The sequence below is a fragment of the Ornithorhynchus anatinus genome, chromosome 3 (genome assembly GCF_004115215.2).
Source record: "Ornithorhynchus anatinus isolate Pmale09 chromosome 3, mOrnAna1.pri.v4, whole genome shotgun sequence".
NCBI classification, from domain to species: domain Eukaryota; kingdom Metazoa; phylum Chordata; class Mammalia; order Monotremata; family Ornithorhynchidae; genus Ornithorhynchus; species Ornithorhynchus anatinus.
Window position 1 is genome coordinate 107,923,130 of NC_041730.1, and position 16,544 is coordinate 107,939,673.

At 39.9% G+C, this 16,544-nt stretch overlaps 1 protein-coding gene across 2 annotated transcripts in view; it reads right to left on the bottom strand.

The window, feature by feature from the left end:
- PRKG1 (protein kinase cGMP-dependent 1) overlaps positions 1 to 16,544 on the bottom strand; it is a 1,170,280-nt gene that overhangs the window by 434,686 nt on the left and 719,050 nt on the right. For both annotated transcript variants that reach the window (XM_029061208.2, XM_029061209.1), the window contains one exon: positions 16,376 to 16,481. In XM_029061208.2, the coding sequence (XP_028917041.1) occupies positions 16,376 to 16,481 (106 nt within the window). The remainder of the gene's footprint in view (positions 1 to 16,375; positions 16,482 to 16,544) is intronic.

A 16,544-nucleotide genomic window follows, 5' to 3' on the forward strand; every position in this document is an offset into this window, starting at 1 on the left:
TTCTATATTCCAGCCCGCACACTCTCTGCTCCTCTGGTGTTTTCTCATTGTTCCTCCATCTCACCTATCTTGCCGCTGACCCCTGGCCCACATCCTACCTCTGGCCTGGAATGCACCCCCTCCTTAAATCTGCCAGACAATCATTCTTCCCTTCAAATTCCTAGTGAATGTGCACCTCCTCCAAGAGGACTTTCCCAGACTTCTCCTATTTTTCCTCAACTTCCATTCCCTTCCGTATTAACCTGAGTCAATCCTTTTGCTCTTCTCCCCTCTCTCAGGCCCACAGCACTTATGTGTATATGCATATATCTATAATTTCATTCATTTATATAGATGTTTACTTGTATTGATGTCTGTCTCCCCTCCTCTAGACTATGAGTCACTGTGGGAAGGGATTGTCTCTCTTTATATTGAGTTGTATTTTCTAAGTGCTTAGTACAGTGCTCTGCACATAGTAAGCACTCAATAAATACAACTGACTGAATGAATGAATGAACTTATGCTTAATACACTTAACTGCACAGAATAAGCTCTAGACTCTAATAATAATGTTGGTAGTTGTTAAGCGCTTACTATGTGCCGAGCACTGTTCTAAGCGCTGGGGTAGACATAGGGGAATCAGGTTGTCCCACCTGGGGCTCACAGTCTTAATCCCCATTTTATAGATGAGGGAACTGAGGCACAGAGAAGTTAAGTGACTTGCCCACAGTCACACAGCCGACAAGTGGCAGAGCTGGGATTCGAACTCATGAGCCCTGACTCCAAAGCCCATGCTCTTTCCACTGAGCCACGCAAGAGCTTCTGGACTGTAAGCTCTTCTCTAAACTCATTTTGGGCAGGCAACATGTCTTCTAATTTTGATGTATTATTTTTCTCCCAAATGCTTAGCACATAGCATTCAATAAATACTGTTGATTAAGTATTCAAAAAAATCATTGTTCCATTGATTCAGTTCTGCCGTAACAGGTACTTTTATTCTGAATTTTGGCTAGAGTGCTGAGAACTGGGGACTGTTTTTTTCCCAACAGAATGAGCTTGTTGAGTCTGGCCAGACCATGGTATCAGAGTAAACCAAGCCCTATTAGGCAGGGATTGTCTCTCTTTATTGCTGCATTACTGTACTTTCCAAACAGTACAGTACTCTGCACACAGTTATAATAATATAATGATGATAGTATTTGTCAAGCACTTACTAGTGCCAAGCACTGTTCTAAGCACTGGGGAAGATACAAGGTAATCAGGTTGTCCCACATGGGGCTCACAGTCTTAATCCCCATTTTAGAGATGAGGTAAGTGAGGCACAGAGAAGTTAAGTGACTGCCCCAAAGTCACACAGATGACAAGTGGTGGAGCAATAAGCACTCAGTAAATATGATTGAATGAATAAACTGCTGGTACACATATTTAAGGATGTCTGGGCATGACATCAGAACAGGTGAGTAGTACAACACTAATTTTCCTTAATGGGATATTTTGCAAGAACCTAAACCTTGTTATGTAGGACAACTGAGTGTAGAGGTGATAGCCAGAGCAGCAGAACAAAACACCAGGTCTGAAATAGAGCACCTTCTGTTGCCTCAAACCAGACTATCAGTTGCCGAATTATCAAGACTAGACTACACTCTTCCACTGCCAAGGTCCAAAAGTACAATGGGAGTTTCCTGAATGCATGCAGTACTTTCTAAAATGATTATCCCTCTCTGCGTTGCTGGTGAAACACTTCATCACTCCCTACTTAAACATATTTTTTAGCCCTGAATGCTCACAATGACATTTGAAGATTGATTTTCAGAACGTGAGTTACTATTGCAGAGTGCTTCCATTGTGCCAATATACAGCACTTGATAAATCCAACAGGAAAGCTCCTTTCTGTTTAAGCAACTTAATACTCTACAATTAGAAATGATTTTATCACAAAGCTATTGCAAATAAAAGTGCAGGAAATGAACATAAGTACATTCCAATTTAATCTGAGCAACGTTGAGAGGCAATAGCATTTTAATTATCTTGGTCATTCGGCATTTTGTGGAATACTAGACCATTCTGTTTTTAAAAGAATTTATTTACCCGAAGGTTATATACATCCCTAAACATTCAGCTAACTGAAAAATTTAATCAAGGTCACTTTCGAGGCACTTTAGACTCTGACTAAAGTTTCACTCCCAGGCTTTAAGTATCTTTATTTTTTTATTTGAACTCTGTTGCTATGGTGTTTTTTTTTAACAATACAACTTAAAGAAATACCTATTTATCAGTGTTGAATAGAGTTTCACCTTCACATGGATGTTTTCATTTGGTTCGGAATGGGTGAGTGAAAAACTAAACCATTAAGTAGTCAAGATAAAGAGAACCTTTTGGACGCAGACACTCCTAGAGTGGAAGATCTTCTATCGGTGGGTTTCTCACTAATGTATCCCCTTCAGCCTTTGTAGGGTAGCCACTGATGGTACTCAGGATACCCCAAATCATTAGTCCTCTAGATTGTGGGCTCATTGTGGGCAGGGAATTTGTCTGTTTATTCTTATATTGTACTCTCCCAAGCACTCTGTACAGTGCTCTGCACATAGAAAGCACTCAATAAATACGACCGAATGACACCATACAGAAGATACATATATTCATTATATAGGCTACATGATAAAACTCAATGGGCAACGTAACAATGGACAACATAAGGGCTCCTGAAGTGGTTGATGGAGGAAATCTCCAGAATCCAAAATGTGGCTCTGGGGGGTACCCTGATCCCCTCTCTCTGGTTCCAAATCCACTGTTTGTCCTTCCCAGCTCGCTAAAGTCATGAGTGACTCCTCTAAGGTCTAGTATCTGGTGGCAGGAGCTGAGAAGGAGGGAAGCTGGGTATTAAATGACTGTGAGCCCTCTCACACTGTGGTGAGCTCCATATGGGACAGGGACTGAGTCTGACCTGGTTATTTCCAGTGTTTTGTTCAGTGCTTGGTACACAGAAATACTAAACAAATACCCCAATTAGTACTATTTTTAGTAAAAATACTTTATTAGTAACACACAAGGAAAACCACTCTGTCCAAGATAAAACCTGAGAAATGGAAGACAGGGGGTCTCTAGAGCCTATTACTCTACATAAAAGCATGGATTAAATGTGAATATTCTATTACTTTTTGTTTTAAAAGGAATGGTATAAAAGAAAAAGATGCACAGAGATCCAGATTTTACTGTGGCACTGGAAACTGTGATAGACTATCCCAATTAAGAATGAACTATTTTAACTTTACATTCAACTTAGGAATTTCAAATCTTTAAATTATAATGCTTTAGCCAATCTGGAAGACTTATGTATAGAAGTCTATTGTGAGAAACAGCATGGCCTAGTAGAAAGAGGGTGGGCCTGGGAGTCAGAGAATCTGAGTTCTAATCCTGTCTTTGCCAATTGCTCCGCCAATTGCTTGCTGTGTGATCTGAGGCAAGTCACAATTTCCACGTGCCTCAGTTTCCTCAACTGTAAAATGGGGATCTGATCCCCATCCTTCCTACTTAAGACTGTGAGCTCTCTTGCAGGAGTGGGACTGTGTCCAACCTAATTAATTTGTGCCTACCCAAGCGCTTAGAGCAGTGTTTGATGCATAATAAGCACTTAACAAGTACCATAAAACAAACAACAAAGGCATTTTTACGTTCATATTCTTCCTCAGATATATCATTCACTCTTATTGGAGGGCTACTGGGATTTAAATTGAGGTTTTCTAAAAGTTACCAGTTTCAAAGATTTATACAACAGCCCTAGATCTCATTTACCATTTTTAAGTATTACCTACATTTTAAGTAGAAATATTTAAGGAACCAGGAGTTTCCCTGAAGTGACTGGTAGAACTGTTTTGAATTGGACCTTGTGTCTTGCCATTAACTCAAGGAAACTTTCAGGGGACAGTCATACACATGAAAATATAAAGGTTGAAGAAAAAAACCCTTCACCAAATCTGTTAATACTTTATGTCACTAGTCATATTTTTCTCTAAAAACACATTTTTGCCCCAGTGGTTGATTTTCTTGCCCCTATAATTTAAGGACCAGCATGGGAATTGATAGAAATGGGTCATTTCAAATCTCTTAAATTGATATTTGACCTTAGTCATGAATCATCAAAGTAAGAGACTGTCTTACTGTCTGCTTCACATTCTTGCTATTGTATAATGCCTGCAGTCTACTATGGGTGGGTCACACACCATGTGAGAGTTGCAGTTAGCTAGAAAAATAAAATGAGAGATTTTCCTAGTTTATCATTACTAAATTGAACATCTGGGACCTTTACTGGTGTGCCTGGTATAGGGGAATCCAATCACTGCTTGTGGGACCCTCCCCTAGCAACATTTGTCTGAAAAGCAGAACCTGCATACTCCATTGTCACCAGTGGACCATGATGGAATGCAGTTGTGGGGATGAAGGAGAGAGAGGGAGACAGTTCTCATTCCATGACTTCTTTGTACGTCAAGTTGCTTCTGGAAAATTTTCCCCAGAGTGTTACTTGTATGGGGAAAACCTCTGAGAAGCAGCTTTACATCCTCTAGATTGCAGCGTGGCTCAGAGGAAAGAGCCAGGGCTTGGGAGCCAGAGGTCATGAGTTTGAATCCCAGCTCTGCCACTTGTCAGCTGACTGTGGGCAAGTCACTTAACGTCACTGCGCCTCAGTTACCTCATCTGTAAAATGGGGATGAAGACTGTGAGCCTCACGTGGGACAACCTGATTATCCTGTATCTCCCCCAGTGCTTAGAACAGTGCTCTGCACGTAGTAAGCGCTTAACAAATACCAACATTATTACAAGTTCATTGTGGGCAGGGAATGTGTCTATCATTGTATTGCATTCTCCGAAGAGCTTAGTACAAGTGCACTGCACACAATAAGTGCTCAGTAAATGCGATTAAATGGATTTACAAAAAAACACTCCCAAAAGGCAGTGCCCCCCTAGTCAGAAGCAGGATGACCAGGTGGAAAGAGCACAGCACTGGAGCTAGAAGACCAGGCATCTATTGTTGCCTTCAGTACTAGCCAGCTGTATGACCTAGGGTTAGTCAGTTAATTTATCTGTGACTCAGTTTTCTCATCTGCAAAATGGGGATTTAATACCTGTTTTCTCTCTCCCTAGACTGTGAACCATGTGTGAGACAGGGAATGTGAGTCAGATCCAATTATCTTGTATCTACTTCAGTATTTAGTATAGTGCTTGGTACGTAGTAAGCACTTGAACATTATTAATTTTATTATTATTATTATTATTATTATTAACAATTAGTTGCCAGCTGAAAATGACAGATAATCAGTTGGACAATCTCTGTCCCATATGGGGCTCAGAGTCTTAAATCCCCATTTTATAGATGAGTTGACCGAAGCACAGAGAAGTGAAGTGAGTTGCACAATGACACAAGCAGACAACTGGTGTAACCAAAATTTGAACCCAGGTTCTTGGATTCCCAGGCCCGTCCTCTTTCCACTAGGGCATGCTGTTTCTATTAAGTGCTGTCTGTGTGGAAAGCACTGTACTGAGTATTGGGAGAGTACCTTATAAGAGAGTTGGTAGACATGTTCCCTGCCCACAAGGAGTACACTCTCACTTAACCATTTTACAAAAGTACAGATCAAGGCAGGTGCTAAAATAAATATTACTGGTTAAGCTTGGGAAGAGATGAATGTCCTCTATTTTCTTCAACATCCAGCTTTAAAATCCTGATCTCTAAAGAGCTGTATAAAAACTAGATGTGGTGAGCTGGGATCTGGTCCAGTGGGTGAGGGCCTTTGTCTTTGGTTAATTTCTAATTTACATTCAACCCATTGAAAGTGAATCACAGAGCCATCTTGATTATTTACTAATTAAACATTTTGGCTGGAAACCTTCCCACTCTGATTTCAAATAAATATTTTGAGATTTTTCAAAGGCAAACTTCACTGCTCTTAAAAAAAAAATAACTAGCATCAGAGTATTCATGAATTGCTGTATTTCTTGCCAAATACTTATTTTCAAAGGCTATGGTTTCAATCCCTATACTTTAATGCCTTACTATCATGTGATTAAATCATAGTTGCAGATAGATAAATGCATTTTTTGAGCTTTGTAACATTTTTTTCCCTTAAAAACAAAGGTCCATTACAACATGAATTTGCTTCTCTTATGCTTTGGTTGGTTCAGTTCTCTGATGCAATTTTTATACAAAGGATTCAAACAGTGAAGACATTTTTAAAAATACTGGAGATATTCTAGCCTTTGGGGAAATTGTAGTTAGATTCTTTCCAATGCTGAAATCATTTTTATGGTTTTAAAAGTTACTGTGCCTAATTCATTCATTCAATCATATTTATTGAGTGTTTACTTTGTGCAGAGCACTGTACTAAGTACTTGGAAAGAAGTACATTTCAGCAATAGAGACAATCCCTACTCACACCCAACCCAAACATTATGTCATTTATTATACAAAGCAATATTCCTGTTAAATTTCTATGCAATTTTATTTCATGTATAGACATTCTTAATAAAAGTACACTTTCTGCCCCTAATTTTGTTTATACGTTTATTGTTTGTTCTAAATTGATCTTTGTTGAGATGAGTTGGCGATGCTTTATCCAGATTTCATTGAACATCTTCCAGGTTTCACTGAACATCTTCCAGGTGCCAGGCACTCTGAACACTGTGGGATATTGTGAAGAGTGGCAAGCCAAATGTGCCTCAAAATGTGTGTAAATACGTAAATATTCATATACATATGTATATAGGTATGTGTAATAGACATATATATATATATAGTTTCTCCCTTTATTCCTCTATTCTTTTTCTCTCTGTAGAGATAGGGTCATCTTTAGGATTGGATGATGTTTATGTAAGGCAAGATTGTATCTATACTTATGAAAAATGGGAAATTATAACAATAATAATGGTACCTGTTAAGTGCTTACTTTGTGCCAAACACTGTACTAAAGTTCTGGGGTAGATCTACATTTGTAGATAGGACACAGTCTGTGTTCCACCACGCAGATGGAGCACTTGTAAATAGCGTTCTCACTCATACTGTTGCATGTGCTATCAATTAATCATTGAATGGCATTTACCAAGTGCTTACTGTGTGCAAGGCACAATATTTGTTGAGTATAATACAATAGCGTTGGTAGACTCCATCCCTGCCCACAAGACACAGTCTTGATGGATTTGTGGAGGTTATTACTAGAAGGGCTTATTCTGAGGGCCTTGTGCTGTTTAACAAGCTGTATCTTCTATGCTTCAGGAAATGCAATTGCAAATTTTATAGTGGAATCCTTTGAAAGGACTACAGATCCATTTTACATGTTGAAATTCTGTACATTTCAGAGTCCAGAATTGTTCTTTGCAGAACAGAATGCTACAGGGGTTTAAGCCTGGATTCACAGCTTTTGATGAGTCCCAGATTAATATTTAGAGTGGACTGAAGTGCTTGAAAATATGGGGTTCAAATATGGGGAAGCAGCGTGGCTCAGTGGAAAGAGCCTGGGCTTCGGAGTCAGAGGTCATGAGTTCAACTCCCAGCTCTGCCACTTATCAGCAGTGTGACTGTGGGCAAGTCACTTAACTTCTCTGTGCCTCAGTTCCCTCATCTGTAAAATGGGGATTAACTGTGAGCCTCACGTGGGACAACCTGATCACCCTGTATCTCCCCCAGCACTTAGAACAGTGCTCTGCACATAGTAAGCGCTTAACAAATACCAACGTTATTATTATTACCCTCAGATTCTAAAGTAACTGAGCTATTTTCAGATAGTCTTCACTCAGTAGCAAAGACTTCTTTGAATTTACTTGCCAGGATTTTCAGTGTTAAGATGTTGTAATAGGGGATCAGTCAGTCAATTGCCTTTACTGGGTACTTACTGTGTGCAAAGCACTGTACTAAATGCTTGGGAGAGTACAATACAACAATATTACAGCTTACAGTCTAGAGGGGGGAGACAGACACTAACATAAATAAATAAATTACAAATATGTACAGAAGTGCTGTGAGGCTGGTATGGGGGATGGATAAAGGCAGCAAGTCAGGGCAATTCAGTAGGTGGTTGAAGAAAAGGAAAAGAGGGCTTAGTCAGGGAAGGCTCTTGGAGGAGATGCACTGTCAATAAGGTTTAGATGAGGAGAGAGAAATTATATATTGGATATGAGGAAGGAGGGCATTTCAGGCCAGAGGTAGGATATGGCCAAGACGTGCGAAACAAGATAGATGAGTTTGAGCTACAGTGAGAAGGTTAGCATTAGAGGAGTGAAGTGTGCAGGCTGGGTCATTGTAGGAGAGTAGTGAGGTGATGTAGGAAGGGGAAAGGTGACTGAGTGCTTTAAAGCTGATACCCAGGATCTAAACATTTTTCCAGCATACATGGGAGCCCCTTTAATAATGTTTTGGGGAGGGGTGGGAGGAATCTCAGGGGCTACAAGCTGCCCAAACCCACTTTTGAATGAGCAGGCAGTCTGGTGGGGTGAGGAAGAGAGGGAAGTACATATGCTTCCTCCCTCTTTATCGATAGAGAAAACAGATGGGACCATGTTAACCATGATTATAATTCAGACAAGCTCAAATAAAACAGGAGATTTTGGTCCTTGTCCAGGACATGGAATGTAGAGAGGCAGGTATCATTATCCCCATTTTACAGATGAGGAAACTGAGGTACGGAGGGTTACACAACAGGCGGGTGGCAAAGTTCAAACTCGAATCTGGGTCCTTCAACTTCCAGATCAGTGCTCTTTCCACTAAACCATGATGATGATGATGATGATGATGATGATGATGATGATGGTATTTGTTAAGTGCTTACTATGCTCCAGGCACTGTGCTAAGGGCTGGGGCGGATACAAAGGAAATTGGGTCATGTAGAGCTCACTGTCTCAATCCTCATTTTAGAGATGAGGTAACTAACACCCAGAGAAGTGAAGTGACTTGACAAAGCCATGCAGCAGACAAGAGGCAGATCAGGATTTGGAATCGATGACCTTCTGACTCCCAGGACCATGCTCTATCCACTATGCCATGCTGCTTCTCTGGTCCCACATTCATCCGATATAGTATATACCACATGCTTGTGGTTTTCAGGGGAAGGAGCTGGGTTCAGATGCCTCATTCTTAATGATGGGGGTGCTTCAGGAACAGGGATACTGAGGGACTGAGGATACAGCTTCTTGATGGGTCTTCTCCATTATCGATCTATGCCTTTTACACTGGAATTTACAATGGCAATTTGTTCATTAAAGAGCAGTCAGGTGGCATTCACAGTCAGACAACTAACACTTAGCCCTCATCATCTGTGTTAGCATGGCCTAGTTGATTGAGTACAGGCCTGGGAGTTAGAAGGATCTGGGTTAAATCCCAGCTCCTCCACTTCTCTGTGTGTGACCTTGTTCCAGTCGCTTAACTTCTCTGTGCCTCCATTCCATCATCTGTAAAATAGAGATTACTTCTATGATCCCCATGTGGGACAGGGACTGTGTCCAACCTGACTGCCTTATATCTACCCCAGCTCTTAGAACAGCGCCTGGCACATAGTGAGCCCTTAACAAATATCATACAAAAAAATAGGGTTAACAGCAGATTTATTAATTAAAGCCGATGAGAAAAGGGGGACAAATTTTCGGAGATGATCCAACATTACGGTGTTTTGAACTAATTTGGGGCAGAGTTAAGTTAGATAATGTTCTGTGTAAGAACCTGTTCTGAGCAGGATCTAAGGGCCCGGGAAGATATTCAGTGAAATTAAAATTGTTTGGAATAATGTGTGGGTAGAGAATGAGTTTTGCAGTGGAATGGACCAGTCTGGAAGCTGGTAACTGCAGGAAACCAGGGGAAAACCATTCATTCTACAAATAAATCCTACAAAAATGAAAGGGATTGTGTGCCCACCAGGCACTGTGAAACACAGGAGGTGACATGGAGGAGCAAAACCTATGAACAATGAGGGGAGACAGGGTTCTATGTGGTTCATTAAACACAATGGGAAGGAAATGAACAAATTTTACACCTTCTGAAAAAGGAGTGCCTTGGATTTAATCCTAAAATTGGTATATAGAAAATTGTGCAAATGCACAAAGAAAAAAAAAGACCATGTTACTATGGATCTGCTACTCAAATCATCCTCAATGAGGATGAATTTGCTACCAAAGCAGTGGTTGGTGAGCAAGCAATTTTGGAAATAATGGGAAAAAACCACTTTCATATTTATACTTGATATTCTTGACTTCCAATTAAACTTTGCAAGCTTTGTGAAGTCTGCACCCAAATTAAGCTTGATAATCTTCTAATAAAAGCATTATTAAAACACAGAGGGTAAGGCCTTAATAGATCTATAACTTTTCCTCTGAAAAGTAAGTTGTAAAAACTAATCTATCTGAAAAATCAGCCAACTTTTCTTTTTTCAAATTTCTGCGCATCTAATATAGGCCATCTTCAAGACTACAGACTCCATGATTCTGAAAACTGAAAAATGTAGTGTCATCAATGTGAACACAGTATATTGATAGCCCCTTTAGTGTTTTTGAGGCAGATGCACAGACTTGTTCATCCCAAGTCTCTGGCAAAATGTGAGAGTTTCCAATCAGTCTCAAAATTGAAGTTTTCTTGCCTATTACATTTTTGAAGCCTGTTTTCTTTCACTACTCATCCTCTATCAATATCCAAGCCCTCTTTATGCCTCAGTGCTTAAAATGAAAAGAAAGGTCCCTCTCGGTGAGTTTAAAGATAGGATCGCTTATTAAATAGAAACCCCTCCAAGGTGTTTATTAGACACCTCTTGAATAAAGAGGTCACAAGAAGTAAATCTCCTAAAACTAATCACTATTGTAATGTTAAAGGTAGCCCAAGAACAATTTGCCAAGAGGTAATCTCCCACTTGAAAAGTTTCTTTGTTTGCTAGTGACCTATGACATAGAAAAGGACTACAAAGACAAGACATTGTTCTACAACTACATCATCACTGGGCAAGGTCACAAGATTGTGGGTGGTTGAACTGGAAGTCACTTATGGCATAAAGAAATTCAATACTCTTTTTTAAAATTCCCCAATCAATGATATCCTAAACAAAATAGGACTTCCTGGCTAAAAGACAAAATATATAGTCAGTTGAGTGACTTCAACAGAACTCCGAAAATAAAGAGAGCTGTGATCTGTCAAATTTGAAAGGGGAAGAGAGCTGTGGAGGACATCATGTGAGCAAGAAGTCAGCAACAGGAGAGATGAGGATAAAGTTAATTTGAAAGGAACAAAGATGGAGGGTCTACTAGGAGAACACAGTAACTAAGTAGGAGGAAGAGAGTTGACTGAGGGTCTTGAAATCAGGAATTTCTGCTTGATACAGAAAATAATAGGTAACCACATGAGGTTTTCAGAAGAGTTGGGAGAAGTATGCTGAATAATGTTTTTAAAAAATGGTCTTAAGAGCAGAGTAAAGTATGTAGTCTCCAGAGGCTAAAGTCAGGGAGGCCAATCAGGAGGCTGATTTAAAAGTAAAGCTGCGGTATATCCAGAGCTTGGACAAGTAGAGAGAACTGTTTGAATTGAAAGGAAAGGGTGTATAAAGGAAATGTTGTGGAGGAAATATCATGGAATTTGGTGACTGAGTATGGAGAATGAAAGAAAAGAGTCAAAAATAATGCTAAGGCGGCATGCTTGAGAATCAATCAATCATTCAATTATATTTACTGGGCCCTGACTGTTTGCAGAAGGCTGAACTAAGCACTTGGGAGAGTACAATACAACAATGCAACAGAGTTGGTAGACACATTCCCGGTCCACTACAAGCTTACAGTCTAGATGGGAGACAGATATTAATCTAAATAAGTTACAGATATATGCACAAGTGATGGGTGAATAAAGGGTTCAAATCAGGGCAACAGCATGGCTCAGTGGAAAGAGCACGGGCTTTGGAGTAAGAGGTCATGAGTTTGAATCCCAGCTCTGCCACTTGTCAGCTGTGTGACTGTGGGCAAGTCACTTAACTTCTCTGTGCCTCAGTTACCTAATCTGTAAAATGGGGATTAAGACTGTGAGCCCCACATGGGACAACCCGATTCCCCTGTGACTACCCCAGCACTTAGAACAGTGCTCTGCACATAGTAAGCGCTTAACAAATACCAACATTATTAAGAGACTGGTAGAACAGGAAATGAGGGCTTAGTCAGGAAAGACCTCTTGGAGGAGATGGGCCTTCAGTAAAGCTTTGAGAGTAATTGTCAGATATGAAGAAGCAAGGCATTCCAGGACAGAGGCAGGATATGGATGAGAGGTCAGCGGCGAGATAGACAAGATGAAGGTCTAGTGAGTAAGTTGGCATTAAAGGAGTCAAGTGCGTTGGCTGGGTTGTAGTAGGAGAGGAGTGAGGTGAGGTAGGAGAGGGCAAGATGATTGAAAGAATCAGGGAAGGTGGTAGTGTCAAATTTTAAGTGGAGGAGGGGTTTGGGAAGAATAATGAGGAGTTCAATTTTAGACATAGTCATTTTAAAGTGCCAACGAGAACTCCTTGAAGCAGGAGGAAGCAGATACAAACATTCTCAGTCTATAGGGTGTTTAAAGTCTAGAAGGAGTTATTGGAGTTGCTACAAGAATGCAGAGAAGCAGCATTGGCTTGCAGAAGGAACAAAGGCCTGGGAGTCAAAGGACCTGGGTTCTAATTCTGGCTCTGCCAATTGGTTGCTTTGTGATCTTGGGTAAATCACTTACCATGTCTGTGCTTCAGTTTCCTTAACTATAAAATGGAGACTCAATAGTTGTTCTCCTTCATACTTAGACTGTAAGCCCCATGTAGGACCGAGACCGTATCCAACCTCGTTTACTTGTATCTTCCCCAGCATTTAGAACAGTGCATGGCAGAATTGTTGTGGGCAGTTATGTTGTACTCTTCCCAAGGGCTTTGTCTGGGGCTCTGCACAGAGTAAGAGCTCAAATGATATGATTGGCTGACTGACCCTAAAATAATGAGTGAGGTATGGCATACTGGAAAGAGCATGGTCTGGAGTCTTTGATCATATTTTATCCAAAATGCATCCTGAAAATGTGTGCTCTGGGGAAACAAACTGACTTTACATTACACTACTGTATTCTAGGAGATTGTATTCATATTTCCAATGTAGCAAAACTGTTACTATGTGAACAGATAAATAAAAACGTTTTCTTTTCCAAAGAGGGAAAGGAGACAATAGCTGGCTATCAGACAGCTTGAAACCAAATTGAGACCACACAGAGAGCATAGTCCCCAAGGCAAAACAAAAACAGCGTCAAACAAAAGGCTTTCATCCAATCCATTTAAATAATGCCAAAAAGCAACTGGTGGCCAAACCCCCACACATTCCTTCAAAACAGAGCCTACATGTGAAACATAAGGAATATGCAGATTTGGATTTAAAATGAGTTGGCTTTGCCCTTACTAGATTCAACCAATGTGACCAAAACCAAGAGAAGCAGTATTGTCTAGTGGATAGAGTACAGGACTGAGAGTCAGAAGGACCTGGGTTCTAATCCCTGCTCTACCACTTCTGCTCTGTGACCTTGGGCTAGTCATTTTACTTCTCTGTGCTTCAGTTACCTCATTTGTAAAATGGGGATTAAGTCTGTGATTCCCATTTGGGAGAGAGATTGTGTCCAACCTGATTAGCTTGTATCTACCTCAGTGTTCACTACTGCGCTGGCATATACAGTAACCCCTTAACAAATACCATTAAAAAAAAACCCTAGACCATTGATTGATATTTACTGAGCACTAACTACATGCAGAACACTACCCTAAGGACTTGGGAGAGTACAACAGAATAAGCAGACATGTGCCCTGTCCATAACACGTTTACTGAAAAGGGATTCTTTGTAAAGAACCTTGCTGATGGAGGACTGAGCAGGCAGTATATTTTAGTGTTGCTGCAGTTGGCATTGGTTTTAGATATATATATGCTTAGGTAGGTAGGAAAATAATGGATTATTTCTTACCACGAATTAACTACCTCTGGCTGTAAATTAGGAATTTTCTAGGATGAGGTGGAGGCCTGTCTGGATTAGATTTGCAGTGCCCATATGGAGCCTAACCTAGTCTTCCCTGGCCCAAGTCTCCTAAGCACATCAAAATTCGGGGCTAGTCTGCCTAAACCATACATTTTTAATTCTTTGCCTGTAATTCAGGGCTGGCACCTTCAAGGAAGTGAAGGTTCTTTTCAATGAGTATGTAGCTCTGATTTCCTTGCAACATGCAGTACTCCTGGAAGCACTCACTGGGGGAGATAAATTTGCATTTATGAAACAGCATAATTGGGGATCTAGACCTTTTCTTTCTCATCTCCTTACTGCTTTGTCTGCTAATCTGGGATTTGCAATGGGAGGCTCTGTCCTCAAAGTGGGAGACACAGCAGGGGGTAGTAAAGATTTTAAAGAAATCTCCTGAACCCAACTCAGATCAGCCTTGTGCTGGAGTAATCTGGAGGCACAAAGTCGGAGACCCACAAGTCCTTGGGGTCCTGCGGAAATTCTCCCGCCAGGGTGCAGCCTGCTACCCAGCTGGCTTCCTGACACCAAAGTGGCATCTGAAAAAGACAACATCCTTGCAAAATATCCTAAACTATGTTTTCTGAAATATGCAATAGTCCCAAATGTATGGTTGCAAATAATAATCATAATAATTAATTAATATAATGTAATAACAATAACAGTAATAATTATGGTATTTGTTAAGTACTTTCTATGTTCCAAGCACTGTTCTAAGCACTGGGGTAGATACAAGGTAATCAAGCTATCCCACGTGGGGCTCACAGTCTTAATCCCCATTTTACAGCTGAGATAACTGAGAAGTTAAGTGACTTGCCCAAAGTCACACAGCAGACAAGTGGTAGACCTGGGATTAGAACCCATGTCCTCTGATTTCTCAAGCCCATGCTCTTTCCACTAAGCCATTCTCCTTCTCATAATCAAGACCTCAACCTGTCTCTGGTAAAATAACATTTCAACGTGTTGTTATTAGATATCAGATTAGATTACAATGATATTAGATTGAATATAAGAATGTTATCTTCCCTTCAGTAGCAACTGAACATGGAAATCAGGTAATGTATAAAGATGAGTCAAAAACAAATTATGTCCACACAATTTCAAAGATGAAATATTAACCCTCTGCATCTGAGAAAGCTCAAACTCTCCTGTTTAAAGATTTCATTTCAACTGAGATCACTCACCTTATAAGGAGAAAAAAAGAAACTGAACAGAGATGGGGTATAGTCGATTGAACATTACTAATGTCAATTTATTCTTATAATTAGCAAAAATAAATTATTATGTAGTAATGTGTTCCTTGTTATTGTTCATCAACTTTTTAAGCATAACCATTTTCAAGTCAATTAGCAATGGAATTGTTTCAGCACAATTAGAGTAAAAAAGACAAAAGTATTAATAACACAATGATTAGAGAAGCGGTGTGGCTCACTGGAAAGAGCCCAGGCTTGGGAGTCAGAGATCATGGGTTCTAATCCCGCCTCCGCCACTTGTCATCTGTATGACTTTGGGCAAAACACTTCACTTCTCTGGGTCTCAGTTACCTCATCTGTAAAATGGGGATTAAGACTGTGTGCCCCACCTGGGACAACCTGATTATCTTGTATCTACCCGGGTGCATAGAACAGTGCTTGGCACATAGTAAGCACTTAACAAATACCATCATTATTCATATTATTAAATCATCCATCATTCCCACTGCAATGTTATTTCCTTGAATATGATAAGGATTAACTAAGAATAAAGTATTTCTTGGTGGATGATTTCATTTTAGCCTTTAGAAATTAAAAGTTACCATTTTTTTCCTGATTGCCAAAACATATGGAATTTTTGGTAAAAGAGAGGAATCAACAAAAAGGGAATTTCTGATGTCTTAAAAATACAGAAGGAATAAAAATTTCCATTCAGAATTAAAGGATAATAAGCATCTTTTTGTACCTGTTTTATATTAGTCAACCGTTGCTTAATATTTCGTACATACAGCAAGAAACCTTGCCACTTGTTTCTCTTTGGAAAAGATTCCAAGAAGTGCTTCAAAAGCAAATTTCACAAATGCAACACAGCATCCTTTCTTTCCACAAATTGTTTGTTCCTTTGAAATGAATTTCTTAAAGAGAGGCATCTTTGAATGGTTCACCTACACATTCAAACTCTTATTTCAAAGCACTTCTGTGGTTTCCCCTTTACTTTCAGTCTATCATTCTAATTAGCAACTGAAACCCTTGATAATTAGATCAGAGGCTTGGCTTTGCCAGAGTTTCTAGCTCTAATAATTTAGGGATTGTTCACAGTGAGGCAGAGAGATATGAAGCTTTACTATGATGTCCCCTGCCCAGTGAGATTGATCATTATTCGGGTGTTTGTAAAAGAGGGAGGAAAGTGGCTTACCTTTTTAAAAATTCCATATACTCGGTGTGCTTGATGAGTCCTGTCCTCATCATTATCGTTTGAAAACATTGTCGATCGATGGCCCAAAGTTTCACATTTACAAGAGCTGGGGGAAAAGAAAGGTAAAATTTCATTAGTAAATATCGTGCCACTAAATTTTCAGACTGTA